This window comes from Thermobia domestica, chromosome 5, assembly GCF_964235325.1.
Source record: "Thermobia domestica chromosome 5, izTheDome1.hap1.1, whole genome shotgun sequence".
NCBI classification, from domain to species: Eukaryota; Metazoa; Arthropoda; class Insecta; order Zygentoma; family Lepismatidae; genus Thermobia; species Thermobia domestica.
In genome coordinates this window covers 282,898,586-282,920,787 of record NC_137458.1, presented here as the reverse complement: position 1 = coordinate 282,920,787, position 22,202 = coordinate 282,898,586, and the positions used below count along the sequence as shown (strand labels likewise).

The 22,202-nt window shown below is 37.1% G+C and overlaps 1 protein-coding gene across 5 annotated transcripts in view; it reads left to right on the top strand.

Annotated features, from left to right (window-relative positions):
• The window catches only part of LOC145686673 (uncharacterized), a 66,217-nt gene that overhangs the window by 21,560 nt on the left and 22,455 nt on the right, over positions 1 to 22,202 (top strand). For all 5 annotated transcript variants that reach the window (XM_081760191.1, XM_081760190.1, XM_081760186.1 and 2 more), the window contains exons 5-7: positions 7,802 to 8,032; positions 10,177 to 10,266; positions 20,657 to 20,794. In XM_081760191.1, coding sequence (XP_081616317.1) covers positions 7,802 to 8,032; positions 10,177 to 10,266; positions 20,657 to 20,794 — 459 coding nt within the window. The remainder of the gene's footprint in view (positions 1 to 7,801; positions 8,033 to 10,176; positions 10,267 to 20,656; positions 20,795 to 22,202) is intronic.

Below are 22,202 nucleotides of genomic sequence, written 5' to 3'. Positions count from 1 at the left end.
TGTTTGATCTTAACGGCATTATACCCAACTAAGACCAGAAGTTCAGTTTGTGATCAGTACAATGGCGTCAAGAGGACGGCGTTCGTGTGTTAACTCACCAAATAGTTTTTGTTATGTGTGTGGCCAGTTTGTAGTTAAAGGACAGTGTAGATCCATTACGCCATCGGTGAAACTAGCATATTATATATATTTCGGATGTCGTGTGGCAGATGAGGACAAAACTTGGGCACCAAACATAATTTGTGCGTCGTGCTACGTCACTTTACTTGCATGGGCCAAAGGGAAACGGAGGTTCATGAAATTTGCTGTACCAATGGTGTGGAGAGAACCCACCAACCATCTGGATGATTGTTATTTTTGTCTCACAGTAGTTAAGGGACATTCTTAAAAAAGCAAATACACAATAAGTTATCCCAACGTTAAATCCGCAATTAGACCTATTCCGCACGGGGATGAACTTCCACTTCCCGAGCCCCCTACCAACTGGGAAGAGATATGGCCAAAAGACTCTGATGATGATCATGACCTTGATGAACCATCGACATCAACATGTACATCCAAGGATCCAACGTTCATCCCTGACTGTGTTCGCGAGCCACATTTCATCCGGCAATGTGAACTTAATGACCTAGTCCGTGATTTGCACCTGACAAAACAAGAGGCAGAACTTCTGGGATCAAGGCTCCAGCAGTGGAACTTATTGGATGCAGAAACGAACATATTAGTGTACAGGAAAAGGCATGTTCAATTTTCAAGCTATTTCTCAATGCAAGATAATGTGTGCGTATGTACGGATGTTGTGATCTCAAGATAGTTGGTATTTTATTAGGACTGCAGTGCGGTTACACGAAGTACCAATGTTTTCTATTTTTATGGGATAGCCGAGCTGATGACAAACATTATGAAGTGAAGGAATGGGAACCTAGAGTGAATTACGTACCTGGAGAATGCAACGTCAAATACGCTCCTTTGGTAGATCCTAATAAGATATTACTACCGCCACTTCATATCAAGTTAGGACTTATGAAAAACTTTGTCAAAGCCATGGACATATCTGGTGAAGGTTTCAAGTATTTGCGAGATAAGTTCCCTAACCTGAGTGATGCTAAGATTTCAGCGGGAGTGTTTATTGGTCCCCAAATTAGGAAATTAATGCTTGATGATAGCTTTGACAGCAAGTTAAACAGTGCTGAGCTAGCTGCCTGGACAGCATTTAAGTGTGTTGTGCGCAATTTTCTGGGCAATAACAAAGCTGAGAGTTACACAGAAATCGTACAGGACATGATACAGAAATACAAAGAGTTGGGTTGTAGGATGTCTTTAAAAATCCACTTTTTGCACTCCCACCTCAGTTTCTTTCCTGCTAACCTAGGTGCTCTCAGCGACGAACAGGGGGAAAGATTCCACCAAGATGTAATGGCAATGGAGAAAAGGTACCAGGGACGATGGGATCCTTCAATGATGGGGGACTATTGTTGGGGTCTTGTTAGAGAATGCAACATTTCTTACAAAAGAAGGAAGTAGTGTATGTTTTTGTAACCCAGTGGAAGTTTCATATATTGTGATAGTTTTGATTGTCTTTTCATGACCTTTTGGTACATTTGTATTATTGTTTATTGTAAATTGTCACACTTGTAAATTATATTGTATTATATTTTATATATGTGTTTGTGGTAATAAAGCAAAAGGTTTTACCTCAACTTAAGAGATCTGAAAGCATTACTATAAGGTGCAATAAACAGTACACACAGTATACATACAAACATATTTATTTCTCTAGAAAGAATAAAGCGATTATTACGAAACTTGTAGGGTTTGTTAAATATGAATCAAAGTATACTTAGGTATAATTTCTATGTTAGTATATGCAAGGGGACAAGATCTTGGGGTGTAAAATAAACAAAAAGGGAAATTTTTTAGGGATTTTCCCGAAAATCCCTCTGTTAGGGAAAATCGTACGTGACGGAGAAAAACCGAGTGCATATTCGAATTCAGCGCAAAAAGTTCCTTTAAGAACAGGTATTTCCTTTTATGTAACAAAACCTTTGTTAACTAGTGTTATCGCTAATTTTTGCGAAATTCGGCATTACTTCCAATAAATGTGAATGAAAATAAAAAAGTGGAGATCTTGTTAATTATTGCTAATAATAACTAAAAAGCGCATTTCCAATATTATTTAACTTAAAAAAAGTTAACACACACTCATAGTCAACGTCTTGCGAATAAAATCAGAAAAATAAACACACTGCTGAACAAGACTGCACTTATTTAATATAAAAACACATTTACACGTGACGTTTCGATCTTCTAGCCAAGTTCCTCATCAGACGTACACTCTGTCTACGTGTACGTCTTATGAGGATCTTGGCTAGAAGATCGAAACGTCACGTGTAAATGTGTTTTTATATTAAATAAGTGCAGTCTTGTTCAGCAGTGTGTTTATTTTTCTAAAAAAAGTTGCATCTACGAAAAAGCTCTGCTCGTTATTTGATCCAGAAACTGTTTCACTTCATAAATTCACTGTTTCACTTCACTTCACTTCATAAAGATGTAGACATCGACAAAACTGAACTGTTGTTTAAATCCTTGACTGTGATTTGTGGTGAAAATGTTCATGATCTATTGGTTTTTTATCGTGAATTTAAAAATAAAGTTATTGAAGTTCTCAGCAGTGAGGATAAGGAAGTTGGCATTGTATCATTGTTAAACAGTTTAAAAGTTAACCACAGGTCTTTTGCTGTCAGCTCGTTACGTTCAATATGATTGCCAGTCTCGAGTGTTGATGTCGAGAGATTCTTTTCCAAGTATAATATGATTGTTACTGACAGGAGAAGAAACTTAAAAGAAGAATTGGTGATGTCTTACTGCATGTTATCCTTTAACTAAGAATGAGGTTAGAGGAAGTGTTAAAATTTTTGCATTAATTTTTATATTTCAGTAAATACATTAGCTAGAATGTGCACCTAATCAAGGTATATCCTCATTTTTGTATTAGATATACATCTTACTACCAAACAATATACACTATCTAAAGTGATAAGCTAGTAGTGAATATAGCAACACTTTCCGAAACTTTCTCCCATCGTGTTTTCGTTTGGGATTTAAAAGAGAGCGGAGTTTTGCAAAAGCAATAGTTTAAGTCGATTTTCTGAGGATCGAATGAAAACGACTCACCAAGTAAAACAATATAATATTGTTTTGAAGTAGGGAAGAAAGCAGAAGCCAGGAAAAAGTATTTTTTTTCCTGCATGTCACTTGCAACCCTCTTTAAAATATCCCCTCCCCCCTCCGCCCCGTTTTATGCAGCAGCTGTGTCAGAGGTAAAGAATTGTCACGTGTATCTTTTTGAAGAGTTTCAACGTGATTGGTTATTAGTATTATTATTATTATTTTGTTGTTGTGGTTTTAGGAATTAAGTTTTCGTGTTAGTCAACCGATATGGCTTCAGAGCCCAGGAGAGGTCAAACTATTCACATTGAAGTCGCGAAAGTAATAAGGAAGGTTGTAAGGAAGAACCGAGAAATTTTTAACAATTGACATGCTACCCTGCAAAGTCGAGTGATCGATTTTACAATTAAACCCGAAATGCTCCGAGGGGCTTGAATCCTTGCCCTGCGTACCTATTTGTCGTTTTGCAGCGCCAAGAGGTACGACACAGACGCCCAACTTCCACCTCCCATACCCAAAGGAACGTCTTACTCGCCCATTGGAAGGTTTTTCGAAGGCTTCCTTCCCTCGATAGAGACAGCAAAGGCTCTTCTTATCTCGTTCTACAAAAGAAGTACACCGTACATTATTGGTACCAATGGGTGATGTAGTTCATCTCCACCAGGCAGATATTTCCATGAAGCACCAATTGCACTCCACCGGAAGGTATGGCAACAATAGTCTTAACTCACAACCATCAAATGTATCGTGGTGAGGTACCACGCACACTTCCGGGCCCGATGGTCCGTGTCATTGATCTATTTGGAAGGCTGACGGCCACTTCTGATTTCTTGCCTCCCCTGATAGCTCACCACCTTCATTATGTGTTGTGGACAAACCTGGTGATAATACTGCAGATAAGCGATCATCAGCAGTCGTCTTGTCTACCTTTACTGAGAGTAACAGTACTCGCTTTCTGTCAGCTCAATCAGGGGTCAGTCATACGTCAGTTATACAGATTCTGTATGCAAATAAGTGGAACACACTTAAAATTCAATTGCAGAAGAAACTTCCAGAGAATAACCCAGGTAGACGTATGGCTTTGATTCAATATGAAACGAATCTGTCATTTCCAAAGGGCGTTCTGTGATAAGGACATTTTTCAGTGGTACGGTTAGCCGTCAAAATCATAAGTATTGGATTGGCTCTAAGGATAGACACCTTCCAAGAAGTAGCTTCAAGTTATGGTCTGAGTAGAATCAGTAACACTGGTCTTATTGGCCCACCGTACCATCCCCAATCCTGAGCGGTATTTGGAAATACTATAGGAAACAGATGTTAAATTAAAAGTTTTTTACCTTCTCTTGTTAATTCCAACAGAATGGGATCTCACCGCACTATCGTGCGTGAGTGGCTGAATATGTAATTCCCTGGTCATTGGATTGGGCGCCAGGGCATAGTGGATTGGCCACCTGTATCATCCGACGTCACCCTCCCTTCCTAAACTTTTATCTACGATTACTTTACAGTAAATGTACGAGACATACACTACATTCAACAACACGTATTGCATGCCTGTTACAGCATTTCATTAGAGACTCCGAAACTATACCACATTTCCGATATCCATCAATTTTTCAGTTCCAAGGTTAAATTTAATACAATCATAGCCTTGTACTGCTTAATAATTGAAATAAGATAATTGTCGTTCCCGTATATCAGCGCGTCGTTCATAAAAAGCTGCGAGCATAATACTCTTACAAAAATTGTTAAAATCAACCAGAGGCAATAAGAGGAAAATCGCTGGTTCGTAAATTTTCTCTATAGTTGTATATAAATTTTAATGAAAATTTGATGTGGGGTGTGGATGATTCAGTGTGGAATGATCTTTAATGATTATTCTTGTAAGCGTTTCGATTTGTAGAGAAAATTGTTTGTCTGAAGACCTGTTATCTCTCTTCCTGTTTCTTCGTCTACTTTGTACAAAGATAATCATAACTTCCTAACTACAGACACGTTCTTAAATTTACCTTTATTCTTTATTTTTGGAAAGCAATGTTAAAGCTTATATATGTGCTACAGTTCTGAGGCAATTTCAAAATGCACCGAAATTGAAAAGTATTGTATTGTTGGGTCAAGGAAGTAACGCGATGGAAATCAGTGACTTGATCAGGTGTTACTGAGGAGAATGCACCATTTGTGCCCTTCTTGGAGTGGCAATGCCAGTTTATTACGTTCAAAGAACAAGTCAGTATCAAAGGAATTAAAACAAGTAAAATTCTTAATATGATCCATACTGCGTCCATTCGTACAACATGATTGCTTTATTGCCGGCTATTAATGAAACTCCGGCACTAGCGCATTGTTTGCAGATTTAATACTTGTTTCATAAGAAAGTTGTTAATGTTAGTGGTACCCCTAAAGTTTCTTCAACTGTAAAGCTTCTTTTAGTTTGAAATCTGCTATATTGTTTTGAAATGTTTCTACTGTTGCAATAATTTGCACTGAATTGTGTTTTTTACCCCTCGTTCAAAATATTGTACAGTCATATTTCAATGCACAATCATATTTCTTAAAAATAAAAATAAATAAATGAAGTTGCAAACGTACAGTAGTTCCTTTACTACTTTGAAATCTGCTCTAACAAGCTTATGTATCGTTTTTGTGTACATTGTATACATATATAGGTAATATGTGTGGGTGTGTCTGTGTGTGTGTGGGTGTGTAAAATTTTACAGTGTGTTACGAGAGAAAAGTACTTGATCTTCAAAAAGTTATTGTTAGCGCACGAAAAATGTTACCTCTTAGTTAGCTTTAAGCTTAAAGGTAATGAGAAAAAAAATCCACACATTCCTCTCAGATTTTGCACTCGCTGAGAGACGTGTTATTTCTATATTTCATAATTAAGCGTCTTTCTGCAAGAGGAAAAATAGATTTTCTTGATTTTATGCTAGGAACACGTGTGTAAAATTTCTTGCCGCTTCGTGACCGAATGACTAACTCGCGTGTTCTCTGTGCGTGAGATGCTGGGTTAAATTTCCCATTAGAGTTGGATCAAACTTCAAGCAGTAAGTCTTGTCTTGTGTAGCGTCTGTACCGAAACTTCAACGTAACATGTGTCGTTTTGCTCCTGAAATATTTGTATGTGATATATTGGCCAATACGACTAAGTCAGTGTATAAATTACAAACTGATGGGATAGTGTCAATTCTAGCTGCGAGAGGTGATACCGTATAGCAATGTGATCATACTTCGTAAGGAATCGATTAAACCAACGCTTTGGGCAGTTAATTTGGTTGATCGATTTGTATTTACGTCCAACCCTTTCAAACCTGGTTTACTTTTAATATTGGGAATATATATATATATATATATATATATATATATATATATATATATATATATATATATATATTCATCTGAAAGTGTGAAAAGACGTGTAAATAATAAATTCACCCTATTAACAGCCCATTGGGTGTCCGTCTAAGGCACTAGACGTTCTCAGCTGAAATATTGCGTTATAAAAGTGAAAAATAACACGATAAACTCATGCTGGTTAGAACACACAAAGATTGAAAGATTAAAATGGGATCTTATCCACTGTAGTCCGGTCGATGCTCTGTTGAAAATAGAATCTCGTTCATCGAAGGCACGCGCGTTAACCACTAGATTAGCAAAAACGACAGACTAGTTTGGAACTGGTGACCTTGCTTGAGAATTGCATTAAAGGGGCTTCGTTCTTTGTTAGGGTTTATTGGAGGGAAAGATATTCGATGATTACGATCTGTTTGTAGTGAGACACATTTGTTGCACTATTGAGCCACTAATTTCTCTCAGACGCTCAAAAGTTATTGAGAACCGACCTGGTTGGCCTGTTGAAATTATGAGGAAACAGTGTGGCAAGAGGACAAAAATCGAGCGCGTAACGGTGGACTACATTCCATCTGCGGTATATATTCTGAAAAGATAAGTGCAGCAAACACACGCACAAATTAATGGATCTGTCCTACAGCATCTTTGTCACCATGCTGAGAAAGAACTTGGTTGCCAAGATTCTTACAGGGAGTGAATTATCGGTTCATCATTACAATTCGAAGCAAAATGTAATTCAATACAGTAGGAAACCCTTTTCCATCTCTAACCAAGAAATTCAAGCTTACTCCTTCCGCAGGGAAGGTAATGGGTACAGTGTTTTTGGGTCCTTAAGACGTGGCTATTCCGTATGCAGAGGCGAGATGTAAATGTGAATGCTGCTTGTTTCTTTGAAGTACTGCTTTAAATAACAATTCGAAGGAAATGTTCAGTGATCAACCCAGAAGAGAACTGCAAAATTTTGGGTGGCATCTTTCGCTTTAGTCTCGAATAATTTTTCATGCAATTTTATCCACTCAGATCTCCCCCTGGCAGATATTCCGCAGATACCAAAGTGTTGAACGGAACGTAGGTGTAGCTGAAGCACAGTTCGAAGACTCTGAGTTTGGCATGTTTGTATATCGATGATTAAGAGTATGTTGTTTGAAGTTTAAAGAAATAAAAATAATTTTCAATTAAGTGGCATTACGTAAGTTTCTGTATGCAATTTGTAACTTATGTATTTATTTTCTCTTGTCTAAACGTATGATTTAGTTTCATTATCTTTACTACTTTATAACAGGTACTACATCGAAATCGCAGATTGGACTGGAAACTAACCTCAGTCCAAATGAGTCCCCTGAAACCATCAAACCAGTAGAACATGTAGGAACAAAATGGTTCCCTAAAGGAGAATCATCTAATGCCAACAATGAAATAGGACAAATGTTGGGTATTGATGAAATCAAAAGAACTACGAGGAGTAGTGCCCGAAAGAATGCTCAATCATCAAACGAACAGAGTCGGGAAAGAGGTATTCAAATCTTAAAAATTTTGTTGTATTTGTTAATGCATAATATCTATAGAGGAGGTACGTACGTATGTGTGTGTTAAAGAAGGTCAAAAGTTACCATTTTGTCTTGTGTATCCTGTCACAGATTAATTCAAAAAATAATTTATCGCCAAACTTTCGCTGACTTGTTAACATTAAGGATGAATGAGGTTTAAATTAACACCGGCCATAATATTATAGACTAATACATATGGAGACTTCTAGTACAAGTTTTCACAATGTGCTACCCATATGTAAATGATTATTAGACATAGATTAAAATATTGTATTAACTGAGTACGTGTAAATGTATGCTCTGGCCTTTCAATCTATATATTTTCTCTTTTCCTAAAAACAGAAAATTGAGGGATAAAAAGCGATGATGCTATAAGAAGTACAGTAAATATAGAATGACTGTTATCACGTGAGCTTGGGCTGAATTCGATAAGCTGTCAGATCCCTTTCATGCCTGTTGCGGCAAGTTGAAGGCATTATTTGTACCCTTAACAATCATGTTCCAGTGATACTTCGTAGTCAGTCAATCAAGTTGAAAGTAATCGATTCGAGCAAAGCATTGACGTCCATAAAAGAAACTAAAAATGAAGAGCAGAAAGCATACAGAAAAAAATGATTCCAATAAAATTTAGAATGTCCATTATTCATACTGGAAATATAAACTAAATTGTATTTTAATCTATACCATTAGAACTGTTGAAAGCTCTTCTACTTCATCCTGCTTTAACCATCGTCTGTGATAGTTTGTGTTCTGTCACTGTATTAGCCTGAGTTTTAAATTTATTATGACAGGTTGCCTTTTTTTCTCACTATTTTATGAAATTTTCTTCTGTATTTTTTCTATATATTGTGTAAAGGATCATTCTTTACGTGATTAGTTTCGTCATAAATTTAGAACAGCCTTCCTGAGAATTTTCTTGCTTCACCGCAGATGAATCACACAAACAAATTAATTCTCAGGTCTCTTATTCTAGTGTTCAAAATTAAATTTTTGGTTTTCGTCCTCTGACTCATCTGTGGAATGTTCTTTTTAATATTTTCATTAAATATATATAGACATAAAGTTTTTTCTAGAATATATATGTCAGTTTTATTTGCTAAGAAAGCATTCAAGAAGTTATACGAGTAAGAAGTCTTGTTCCTGCCTAATTGTATCAGCTCTCCGTGTCTTGAAGCAGTCAAGTTCATTTTGGGTGCAATAATTTGTAGTATCATTGGATGCTTGTGCGTTTGTTCAACAACTGAGAGTTCATATGTTAAGAGAAAGGGGGAAATGTTGACCCAAAACTCACACGGGAAGAAAAAAATCACATTGTCTATATGGGATAAAGAAATGTTTGTTTTACAATTGTTTTTCGAAAGAAGTAAAATATTCTTTCTTTATTCACACTTCGTATTGTTATACATATGTGAAAGTGATTGTTTGAAAATACACAGTTACATATGCATCTTCAAGCAAAGAACGCGAAAGTACTGTTAGTAAGTTATTTTGTTTACTATACTGTGATAGATTACTTTTTTTTTAATTTTACATACAAGGGAAATGAACAAAAGCTTTAATCAAAATTTACTAGCAGTTGTCTGAGACAACGCACGTACTAAGATTTTGAGAATTATATATGAAAACATTTAAAAGTCTGTATCATGACAACCAGTTGACATATAAATAAGAGATCGGTTACTTAAAAATTAGATAAGTTAATTAACTTTTAGACTAAGCAAGATCCGTGGTACCGTGCTGTACTATCCGGGTTCGATCTCTGACATGTTTTCTCATTCTACCTCATTCTACAAGCTAGGTAGATTTTCAGATGGATTCAACATGAAAAATTACTTATTCCTACTTGGGCAAACCGTGATCCACACTATGTGCACTTGCTTGCGTTGTTTATCAAATCCCAATTTTCCACATCAAAGGCAAGACTATTAAACATTTAATCACCAAGAAATTCGTTATTCACAAAGCAATACCTTTCGCTAGCATTGTGGCTTCATGTTAAAACTTTTCTTTTTTTAAATTAAAACTTGAAATATGATTATTGATGTTATAAACTATTTAGTAGTTAATATACTTGTCCCAAAATTATAGTTGCATATAATGTCTATTACAGATTTAAGAAGTCGTCGAATATGGAATACGGATGATGCTGTAAAGGTTTTCCAGTACTTCTCAAGTTTCATTGCCAAACAAATACCACCAGGTATGGTTTTATAGTTTTTGAATATACAAACTCATTTTTCTGTTATGAACGCATAAAGATTATAGGAGGAAAAGCAAGGAATTACAAGAAAGAAATATTGAAAAAACAAAAATTAAACTTATCTATTAAACTTACTTATCTTCTGTTAATTTTAACTTAAACGGTTTCAAGATATTCCGTCCTCTTTCTCAGTGAATAATATTCTACTATGCTGCTAAGCCTATGACATTTTGAATGGATTTTCCACTTTCGAGAATCCAATAGCTCGAATAAATGAAAAGCAAGTTGTGTTTAAATTAACACGAAGTTGTTAAGGACAGATGTCTTTGTCTTTTCAACGAACTTACGAAGTTCGTTACTGAATTCTCTATGTCTGTAAGTGTCTATTATTTGCGAATTTTTGAATTTTGAGCCCTCCATTCGATAGAGCATCAAAAATATCTCAGGGCATCTATCGGTCACGAATGTCACAAAATCAGAAGATGGTCATAAAAGTCAAGAAAAAGTCACGAAATTTAGCTTTTGGGTCACTTTATTTTAATCTGTACAAATATAAGTAGAGACTGGAAACTTTTGTTCTATAAAACGTCAAAACTTACCACCAAAAATGTCTATGGTCCGCTTTAAACGCTACCAAATCACAAGCAAAGCACACTTTTATCACTTGCATGAAACTTCGGTCTAATTCGCATCCATATTCGCTCTTGAGATTGTCCTTCAGTTGGCATCTAACCAGTTTATTCAACTGATGCGAAAAGTTAACTGATAGAAGTGAATAGCTATTTCTTCAGAGATTCTTTCCCTCTAGGCGTGCAGATTTTGTGCGTATCAAGGTTCTTCTGTATTCCCGTTAAAAATGTGTTCCATTAGGTGGATCAAAATTCACAGGTAATTGGAAGAGCGATCGAGATGTTGCATTTCTTGAAGAAATGTGTCAATCAAGTGTCTTCAAAACCTCCCGGCACACAAAATTTCCATATTCTACAGAAGTTAGCGACAAGTTGCTACAAGTGAAACTTTTATTCCTGTAATCAGTAGCATTAGAACTAGAACACTATCTGACAGATTTTCAATCGCTTTTTTTAAGCATTTATATTTGGCGAACTGTATTCTGTGGTCCGCAGTATTTGTAATTGCTTCTTGTAAAAGAGTGTAATGTCTTTTGTTAATACAGCCAAGTAACTGAGAGCTGTAGATGTGACAAAGGCAAATAATCTTCTGGATATTGGCTTTGATGTAACAGCAGCATGCAAAAGAATACGAGACCTTGGATTTTTTTTTTTTTTTTTTTTTTTTTCAGAGAAGATTGCAGAAATTTTCTCGTTTCTTTGTTTATACCATTAGTTAATCAAAAATCATCGCGCATGGTTATAGTGAGAGAATCATCATACCTTTCTCCATATGTGATGACAAATAGTTCTTCGATAGAATCTCGTATTACTAATACGTTACAAGAACTGATCTCGAAGAGCCATGTAGCCTACGACGAAGCAGAAAAATTAAGAAAAGTTATATATCACCGTGTGAAAAACTACATATTCAAGAAGTATGTAAGTCACTTAGTTGGAAGAAAGGCAGGTTAGACGTATTTCTTATAAAAATTTTCTATTATTATGAAAAACTTGTAGAATTTTCTAAACGTATACTTACAATATTCCATGGAAATAGTGCTGTAGAAAGAGGATGTTCTGTTAACAAAGAATGTTTAGTGGAAAACCGCTCTTAACATTCTTTGATTTTCCGTACATTGTGACATGCTATCCATTGAAGGCTTATGTAAGATATCGATTGGCTGTGAGAAATGCATCGTTGAAACAAATGGAAAGTTTGAAGCAGAAATGAGATAAGGAACACGAAACACAAATGAAAGTCCAGATAGAAGCAGAATACTTTAAAGAGTTGAAGGAGATTGTTACAACAGACCGAAAAGCTCAAAAAAGGGGTAAAACAATATTAGGTAACTTAAAAGAGACAGAATCCATCAGTACAACTGTTTACAATCAGTGTGACATTTTTAAAGGATTGCTAAGGATGTATATCATGTGTACTTAGATACGTAATTTTAAGATTAGTGGATTTGTGAGTATTTGCTGCAGGGTTTGAAAAAACCCGGGTTTTTCTGAAAAAGCCCAACCCACCTGGTCCCATATGGGTTTTTTCGGGTTTAATTGGGTTTTATCAAAATATTTCAATGTCTTTGGGGTAAAAGTGTTAAAATGTGATTTATATTTCAAGATTATCATTGTCACAACTTGCAACAATTTTTTATTCACTGCTGTTTTGAAAAAATGGTCGCCCTTTTGAAATTTTACGTTGGATCATCGCCAAAATATATACAGCTAATTTAGAGTATCTCGTGCTTCTACTTTAAAAATTTCGACTTAAAAGACCGAAAATTGCTCTTTGTAGCGTGCATACCCGCTATTTTGAAAAAATAAATTGTCACCATTTTGAAATTTTACGTAGGTATGCCGCCAAAATCTATACAGGAAATTTGGTGTGTCTCGTGCTTGTACTCTGAAAATTTACACTTAAAAGACAGGAAGTGATTCCCTGCAGTTTGTGTGGTACAAGCAGACGAACAAACAAATGCAGATTGTGACGTTTGCCAAATATGAACACCAAATATATTAATTTAACAGCGTAAAATAAATGGCTTTTATTGTTGAAGTTCACTTTCGATACCTTGTGCGTTCAATTACGGGAATTTCCGGAGCACTTGTTGCAAGAGGGATCTTTCCAGAAAATTAATTTAAGACCATTAAGAAAGATATAGTTCATATTTTATAAAATAAACTAGCTTTTAGCTAGCTGGGGGCTCTGCCCGAGATCCCCGAGTTTGCTCGGCCTACGGCCTCACATTTCTTATCTATCGCCCTTTGCATCAACAGTGAATTTCGTGAACTTGCTCTTCATACTTCCTGAATGTGCCCAACCGGGGGGATCGCCCCCACACTGTCTTTGCTCGGCCTACGGCCTCGCATCTTTTGAACCCACAATTTTATCATTTCTTTTCCTATTTCAACTATTTAAAGGATAAGATTTTGTATCTCAAGAAAACGCCCATTTAAATAACAAGGGAATTTCTTCATCACCCTTTAGACCCCTAAAAATATTTTAAAATATTCACTTTTGGCTAGTTTCCTGTCGGTTAGTCCTGGAATGCTATAATCATGCCAAATTTCATTATTCTAATCATGCCGGAAGTGCCTAAACATTTTGAGGTGTAGAAGACGTCCCATATAAATAACATGGGAAAAATTTTTCAATTCCCCATAAAACTACTCTACGGTTGGGATTTTTTATTTCTGATGTTTCAGTTAGATGACGCTTACGAAAACATACAAGCATACCGAGTGTCGAGATTTTATTCCAATTCTAAGTACCTAAAACATGAGGTTATAAGTTTAAAAAAGCCCATTTAAATAACATGGTGAAATTCTTCATCCAATCTTTAGATCCCCTCAAAATTAAAAATATTCACTTTTGGCAATTTTCCTGTGGGTTTGTCCCGAAAAGCTACCATCATGCCAAATTTAATCATTGTAGCCCTACAAGAAGTGCTCAATATTTTATGTCAGCTCATGTAGTTTTATATATAGTTAGGATGTTTCAGAATATCTTAAATGAAATTAAATATCTTCCAGCATAAAATAAATAGTTTTATTGTTGAAGTATTCAGTTCCGATGCTTTGTGCGTTCAATTGGGGGAATTTCCCGAGAACTTCTTTCGGGACGTGTTTTTTTTTTCCTCCTCCCTCGAAAATGCAGCTCCCTTTACTGTACATCGAAACTCCCACTAGTACGAAAATTCTAATTCAGCACTTGAAATAGTAAGCGGTACGTAGTTCGGAACTCTGAGCATCGAGGTTTTAAAATTTGACGAATTTTTACGCTTTTGTTGGTGTTAATTCTACAGAATGCTTATTTGAAGAGTACCTACAAATAACTGCACTAAACTGTTGTTGTTGGAAAACTAAATTTTACTGAACAATACTTGTGTTACCATCAAAGGTAAGAAATAATGCTAATAGTTTTACTAATGCACTATGTTTACTGGTAGTACCGGCATCTATCGCTTCTATCGCTTTAAATGCGTCAAACGTATGAGGGACAACGTCCCTCGGCGTCCCCGAGTTGGCGAGCACACTATTCACGGAAAGTATTTTCTAAAATATAAAATTGCATTTTTTCCTTCAAATAGGCTATAAGCATAATCCATACATTAATTTGTTACTTAATTATCTCAAGCTAAGGTAAGGTTTTTTCATTTATTCTGTGCATTCAGAACTTTATAAAGGTCTTATGTTGAATGTTGTATACCTTAACGGGAAAGCATTCAATTCGCCCAAGGAAAGTCCAAAATCTGATAAAAATCACTTTCAATGTGATCAGCTTGGTTGTATCAATAATATATTAACAAAAAGCTCAAAAACCCAGGTGGGTTTTAAGGTGGTTTTTTTCAGGTGGGTCCGGGTTTTTTCGGGCTGGGCGCACTTGGGCAAACCCTGATTTGCTGTTGGTTACTTACCGAACAAAATAGACTATATACAATGAATGTTCAAGATAATTTGAAAAGACACCAGGTTTTTATCGCTCCAGGGAACAGCCTTTGAAAGTAGAGATAAGGTAAAGATAAAAGTACTAAAGAATATAGGTACTATTATCAGTTTTTGCATGTTACACAAAAAAGTCACGATATCGGTAAGTCATAGAGAGATAATATTGGTATTGATTAATACCTAAGAGGATGGTGAACATTTTGGTACCAAATAGTAATCGGTGGTCACTGATTATATCTGCATTTTCGGTATATATACAGTGATAACAAGTAACAGCCCAATATAGCTAATTCAATAATTTCCTGATACGCAGACATATAAGTGTATGCTCTATTGAATTTAATCAAATAAATTTACTGTACAATTTCATATAAATTTCGAAAATATTACTTCATTTTAAGTTCGTCTTTGCAATGCTGCATTCTTAACTGGTCAAATATATTTATTTGAATGCACATCCTAAAAATTAACTCATCATACTCTTTAAGTATTGGCTCTTGCAGTTATACAGTTTTCTGTTGTTGTAACAAAAGCGAAAATCGCTTGAGCTTTTTTTCCTTTCGCAAAACATCTGTGGCAAAATTTTCTTGGTTTTGATTGTATCAGGTGCAGATCTCTTTGTTTTAATTTTAAAAATGAAGCATGTATGTTGCACTAAAATTGATGTTGATATTTCAGCTTGTTGTGCTATTGTTTCATTCTTTCTTCAGGAGAAAGATGCATGGAAGAGAGTAAGATACAACAAAAATAAAATCGTTAAAGATCACTTAATTAGGAAAAGAAACCATTTTAAAAAAATGCTGGATAACTATTCGATTGATGGTGGAATATGCTGACTGAAACATCGTAGGCTTTTTTTTTTTCTCGTCAATACTCTTTAATAAATTGTTCCATATTAGTAGTGATAGTGTTTTCTCATGATTCAAATGTATGTGGATTAAATTATTAGGTTGGTGTAGGTATCCCTCTATACTGTTTGTGTTGATTGCTTAGTGTGTAGTTTAACATCTTTTTTCAGCACCGAGGTAGTATAAGACGTGGGATCTGAAGCTCATTAGCTCCTATTCGAAATTGAACTTAATCTCCTCGTATGGTAGCTGTATATCCACGAAAGAGCTCAAGATGTATTTGGCTGGAAAATGCAGGCAGTAGGATCTTTAGGTACGGTAGTTATTGATGAACAGTGTGGTGGACAAATAAAGATTTTCCGAATGGCCAGGGTGTGCGATAGGATGCATTCATTAGGTGAGGGTGAAATTTCGTGTTTGCCACGTTTGATGTTTGTTAGTTTGGGAGTGTCCATTTCTAAATAGATATCGGAACATGAATGTAAGGAGAAACTGTTGACCATAGACCTATATTAGGAAATAGTCATCTAAGTCGATGGAAGGTGATGGCGTAGTGAGAAGCAGAAATTTGATGTTCAAGACGTTTTGAAAGAAATTGTTATTGTCGGTTTACAGGATTAGGTCAAGCTGAAGTAGTTGAATTTGGAATTATACTGGGCTTATCAGTCTCGAGTTCGTGTTTAGAAACTTTTACGATGTACTGAAACCATAGTGAGTTGAGTATTATATATATATATATACACGAAGTTGTGTTTTTGAGGTAGATTAAAATGGCTGATCGTGAGTGGTAGTATACATTAATAAATTAGAAGCTAATGTAATGAAAATACGAATAAACTTGATACCTGTAATAGACAGGTAAACACAAACAGTTTCTTTCTTTCCAAAGCACAAATGAATCCGTAAACCCACCTCAGGAAAAATTTACCCTAATTGAAGAAAGTTACGACTCCTCGCTGGAAATAAAATCGATCCCATAAGCGTAGAGAAACTTTGGAATACGTTACCAGAAATATTCTCCTTCTAGAAACAAAATCTTTGGCTGGAGGATTATTTATATATATATTTAAAAAAAAAATCCAGAAGCGTTCTTTTAAGGCCTCCAAGCACAAGCGATGAATATGCAGAATACGTCCCACAAGCATTCATACACAGCCGTAGGAAATCCGTGCGAATGGGGACAAGGCAATTGAATATGCCACTTTCGACAGTTCACAAGTCTCTACGGAAAAAACTAAAACTGTCCATGTTAAAAGCTTAAAAGGACAGAGTTTGCAACTGACAAGATACGGAAAATAGAAGAAAACTTGGCATTTCTTAAGTGCATAATATTCTCTGGCGAAGCTTGTTTCCATATTTCAGGTACAATGAACAAGTAATGTACGCATTGGGGAATCTGAGAACCAGTGTTTCTATCGTGAAGTGGAGACTCCGAAAATCAGTGTATGGTGTAGTCAGGTCCGGATCCAGGATTTTCTGAGGGGGTTGCACCAAATAAGTGCCAGTACATTTGAATTAAATTTGAGGTTTTTAAATGCCTTCAGGTATCTGGTGTGAATGAGGAATTGCCCTGGAAATGCTAAGTGTCTGCTCTCGATGAATCCTCTTCGTTCAACGTTCAGAAAATTGACTGAAACTATTGATTTTGCAAAACTCACTGCTAGCTTCTCACTTTAGGCATTGTATATTTACAACGAGGGGGTGGGAGTGCACCTGCACCTTTGCACCCTCGTAAATCCGGCCCTGGGTGTAATGTTATGCACTATCGCATCATTTGACCTTTCTTTTTCGCGGTTGGAAAATTTTATATCTCACAAATTGAAGAGCTTCAGCCAAACATTATCCTCCAACAAGACAAAGCATCACCTTATTGGGGTATCATTGTTCGTTGTACTTTGAAGAAACGTTTCCGGGAAGATGGATAGGTCGCAGTGGTCCAGTTCTGTTGTAGATTCCTACGTCATCCAACATAGCCCCATTGTATTTTTTTTTTCTACTAGGAATACGTGAAAGACATTATTTATAAGACAAAAAGTGGTGAATATTGATGAACTGAAAGCCAAAATAACTAATTCGATAACCACAATGGATGTCGACATGCTGAACCATACTTGGGAAGAACTTCTTGACCTTCTCCGTGTGACGAAAGCATCATATATACAGGTAATATACAGTATAAACAGATACGTTGATACAGGAAACAAAACTGTTTCATCTTTCTATCACTGCTAACAGTTTATTTGTATCTTCAGTTGTTTCTGATATATGAATAATTAAAACGTATTAGTGACTTGTGTACACAAAAGATTTTTCTTCACTACCACAATTACCTGAAATTTGGAATTGTTCTCACGCAAGCACACTTTTTAAGGATGTGTATTTTTCTGGGTTCAGACTTCCTTCGTGGCTATATGATTAGCATGCGCGGGAGGCCTGGGTTCGATTTCCGGTAAGAGGCAGGCACGAAGGTATTCATGTTCAGGTGGTACGTTAAAACTCTAGGTTCACTCTTTCAAAGCTTCGTTAATGAAAGTAACTTAAAACCAGTACAGATTTTATGTATTCACTCAATATCGGGAAGTAATTCAAAAGCTACGTGAGTTTGACGTTGAAAACTTTGATGGTTGGGAGATCAGTGTACTGACCACATATCGCTCGTCTCCCATGAGTTTACCACCAGGAAGGAGAATTGTAATATCAAGAATAAAAGTCTTTCCGTTTTTGATGTTCCATTTGATGGAGCACTCACAGAGAGGAAACCAAGTGACGTACCGACTTAAAAAATGGGGAAATGAAGGTAGTGTGGCTGTTAATTTTCACCAATACAGATACGTTGCGTGCACACACAGCTCATTCAGTGGGAAAGAGAAATTGCAATATCGAATCAGCTCGTTGCGGTTGTTTGCTATCAGCAGTCGTCGTCGAATTCGTCATGCGTTTGAGGAAAATGCCGGAACGAACGCACCACCAGGCATTGATTCCAAAAGTTTAGGTTACGATATCTAAGCCTTTATGATGAACCCTTCAGTAGGCGACTACAGATGTTGGATGGCAGGGCCCTGAAAGCAGCCATAGAGGAGGACAGCAGTCAAACGTGTAGTGAACTTGGCGAATGCTTCCATGTTCCCGAGGAAACAGACTTCATGTGCACTCCATATTGAAGGTGTGAGCGTTCCACACATTGTGGGCAGCCAACTAGAAATAACTGACAGGCTGTTTGTTATTGCTGTCTCGGGAAAGCACCACACCTATGTTTAATCGAGTGCTCACAAATGAAGAAAAGCAAGTCCATTATTACATTGCAAGCGTACAAGACATTGGTTGTCATCACGTGATAGTGTGCTTCACAGCTCAAAATCACCGCTGCACCCAAAAGGTCTGCTGTGTCTGGCGGATTAGTCGCCAAATAATGCATTACGAGCTCCTGCGGACCTGTATGCACAACAGATGCAACATACAGGGTCGTATCCAGAAGTAGTAGGACTGATTTAAATATATATAGAACATTTTGGTATATCGACTTCATACTCTTCAAAATAGGTCCCTTGGGCATTCACACACTTCTGGCAGCGAGCCTTCCAGGTCGCGAAGGCCTTCTGGAAGTCGTCCTCCAGGATGCCGTTCAGCACCTTCGTCGACGCCGCTTGGACCGCTTCCACCGAGTCGAAACGATGCCCCTTGAGCTGCCTCTTGATACGAGGAAACAGGAAGAAGTCCGGCGGTGCCACTTCAGGGCGTGGGGGGGGGGGGCTGAGGCAACGTGGAAACGCCGAATTTAGTCAGGAAATGCCTCATAACCCACGCGCCGTGGCACGGCGCGTTAACATGGTGGAGCTTCCATTTCCCCTCCAGGTCTGGTCGCACGCGTGTGATCCGATTTCGCAGCCGTGTGAGCACTTCCACGTAAAATCTTGCATTTACACTCTGTCCAAGAGGTACAAACTCCTTATGGACAATGCCACGACGGCCAAAAAATGCAATCAATATCGCTTTCTCTTTCGATTTCGACATTCTGGCCTTCTTTTTACGGGGTGATAGTGCGTCTCATGGTATCCTCCTTGTAGGCCTGCGTAAGCATGTCCTTGGTTTCGGGCGCTGATTTTCCCAGTTTGACGCAAAACTTGATGCCGTACCGCTGCTTCAAATTTCGCTCCATCGCAACTGACGACGAGGCGTCACAACAGGCGGTCACTAACACAGTCGTCCACACTCAACTAACACACGCAGGCGATTGCCGCCTGTCCACACGTGCTCCCAAGGCTCCCCTCTATAACATCCGGCCTTGCATCCCCCCCTGCATTGTTCCGCGCGCGTGGGAAAAAATCAGTCCTATTACTTCCGGATACGACCCTGTAGATTGCAGCAGGAGCCAGGGTTGATTAATCACAAGGGTGTGCTGTACCTCCACTACAAAGCAAGACTAAACATAGCAAGGATACCAGTCATCAGCTTGGCTTGGAGACACTGCGCGATCCACATACGCACCGGCCATAGTAGCATGGATATCATCAGATTACCACCTGTTATATTCTCTGGACAACCACCTCCGTGGGAAATTCTTCCACAATCTGATAGACCGAAGGACGCACTCACGAATTTCTTTGCGTTCATGACTACGAGTTTAAACGCCAGGGCATGGAGCAGCTTCGGGAACGTTGGCAAAGGATGCTGGATGCTGATGGAGACTACTTCTAGACGTACCATGCGCTGCAAATCACGAAATTTTTCGTTACCTTGTATAATTATTATTAAACATAGCGTGATATGCGCGGAACTTTCTCTGGTCAGTTTGAAGTAAACTGTTAGTAACTATGTATGTATGTATATTGCATATATGTGTGTGCATATCCTTTTTTTATAATATTTATTTTTTAATTTTATTTATTTGTTAGTAAACAAATTAAAATCTTATAAGTTTTATTGTAGGTTACGTCCTTATCACTTAATCTTTTTTATTGATTTTTTATCTTTTAATTTTAGAGAAGGGTGATATAGAAGAGTTCCAGAGGAAAATCACGTTATCAAGACACTACCATTGGACCCAAATAAAATACAAAATTCACAATAAAATTCAAACAACGCAGTCCGAACGTGGAAGACACCTTATTAAGAAAAGAAGTAAGTAGTATTTAAACGTGAAATGGGTCGAAAAAGATTTTTCTTTCTTCCTTTGTTTCAAACATTACATTTACTATCCTGTAAGAAAGGTCAAAGTAGAAAAGTATGTAGTAATGAAAAAGGATGGTGGTTCAATTAGGGCATATGGTGTGCAAGCGTAAAACGTGCAAATGAATGGCTGATATCGTGAAAAACTGAAGTTCAAATAAGAAGTAAATTACGTATTATCGGGTAAGAAGTGTTACAAGGTAATTTCCGTTAATTTTTAAGAGGCAAAGGACTTAAGTTTGACATCAGGCGAAAGTTCCTATCTTAACAATTTTGCGATACTTGCTTGGACTGGGTCATTAGTGTAGTAAACTAATAATTTATTATACTAATCAAAAGAATCATAGAATTAGTCTTAGAAGTAGGGTGTTCGGTCTACATAACTGTGGTGTCTATGGTACCATGCAAGGAGGAAAAATAGTATTGAGCATGTGAGAGTGCGTACCACAAACTATTCATGCCAAGCTCGGGGCCGCGGTGTCTCAGTTGTAGTGTTCACCTCTGGTGCATGGGGTCCTTGGTTCGATCCCAGCCCGCACCAAGTAAACTTTGTGGTGGACAAACCGTGTGGGGGGGTTCTTGGGGTTTTCCTACTTTCTTCATTCCACCATTTCATTCATTTCTCATCATTACCGTCTTCTTTAGCCTAGCCGGCATAAGCATGGGACGTAAAACTTACAGATTTCATTTCATGCCAAGCTCGTAGTTCTAATATCTTCGCCAAATTCCCTGTTGGCATTTTCTGGAGTACAAAAGAAGTGTAAGGGACCCACAGCATAAGTGGATGAAGTTACTGTCTGTTATGCTAACGCGTCGATAGCCAGCCTCCATTTCAAACATGCCTCCATTCACCATACTTTTACAAAATTTTTCCACCTCCTGTTCCGTCCCTCAGCCGCAGGTAAGTGGCAACGTTACATTTTCATTTAACATTGGACGCATAAAGAGTGTACAGCCCAAACGGCTCGTCCGATTTAACGAAATTCCTTCACTTTGGATTGAAAACATTATATTTGAAGACTGTTTCCCCTCTTACATTTTATTTTTAACTCTGATAATAACAGAGTTTCCCTATGTCAGGGAATTTTTAAGAAACTATGTATATATATATATATATATATATATATATATATATATATATAACCATAAATGTTAATGTTGGCTAGTCAAAGAAGATTTAGTCAGGGAAATTCAGGGAACCCTGACAATGCTGGTACAAACAAGATAGAGCACTTTCGCTGAAATACTTCATCAGATACAAAAACAAAAAATAAAGCACACAGAGAAAGCTTTCATGTTTGAATCATAGGTACGCTAGCCTTCCATACGAACACTAAACAGTCCATTATTGGAAACAGAT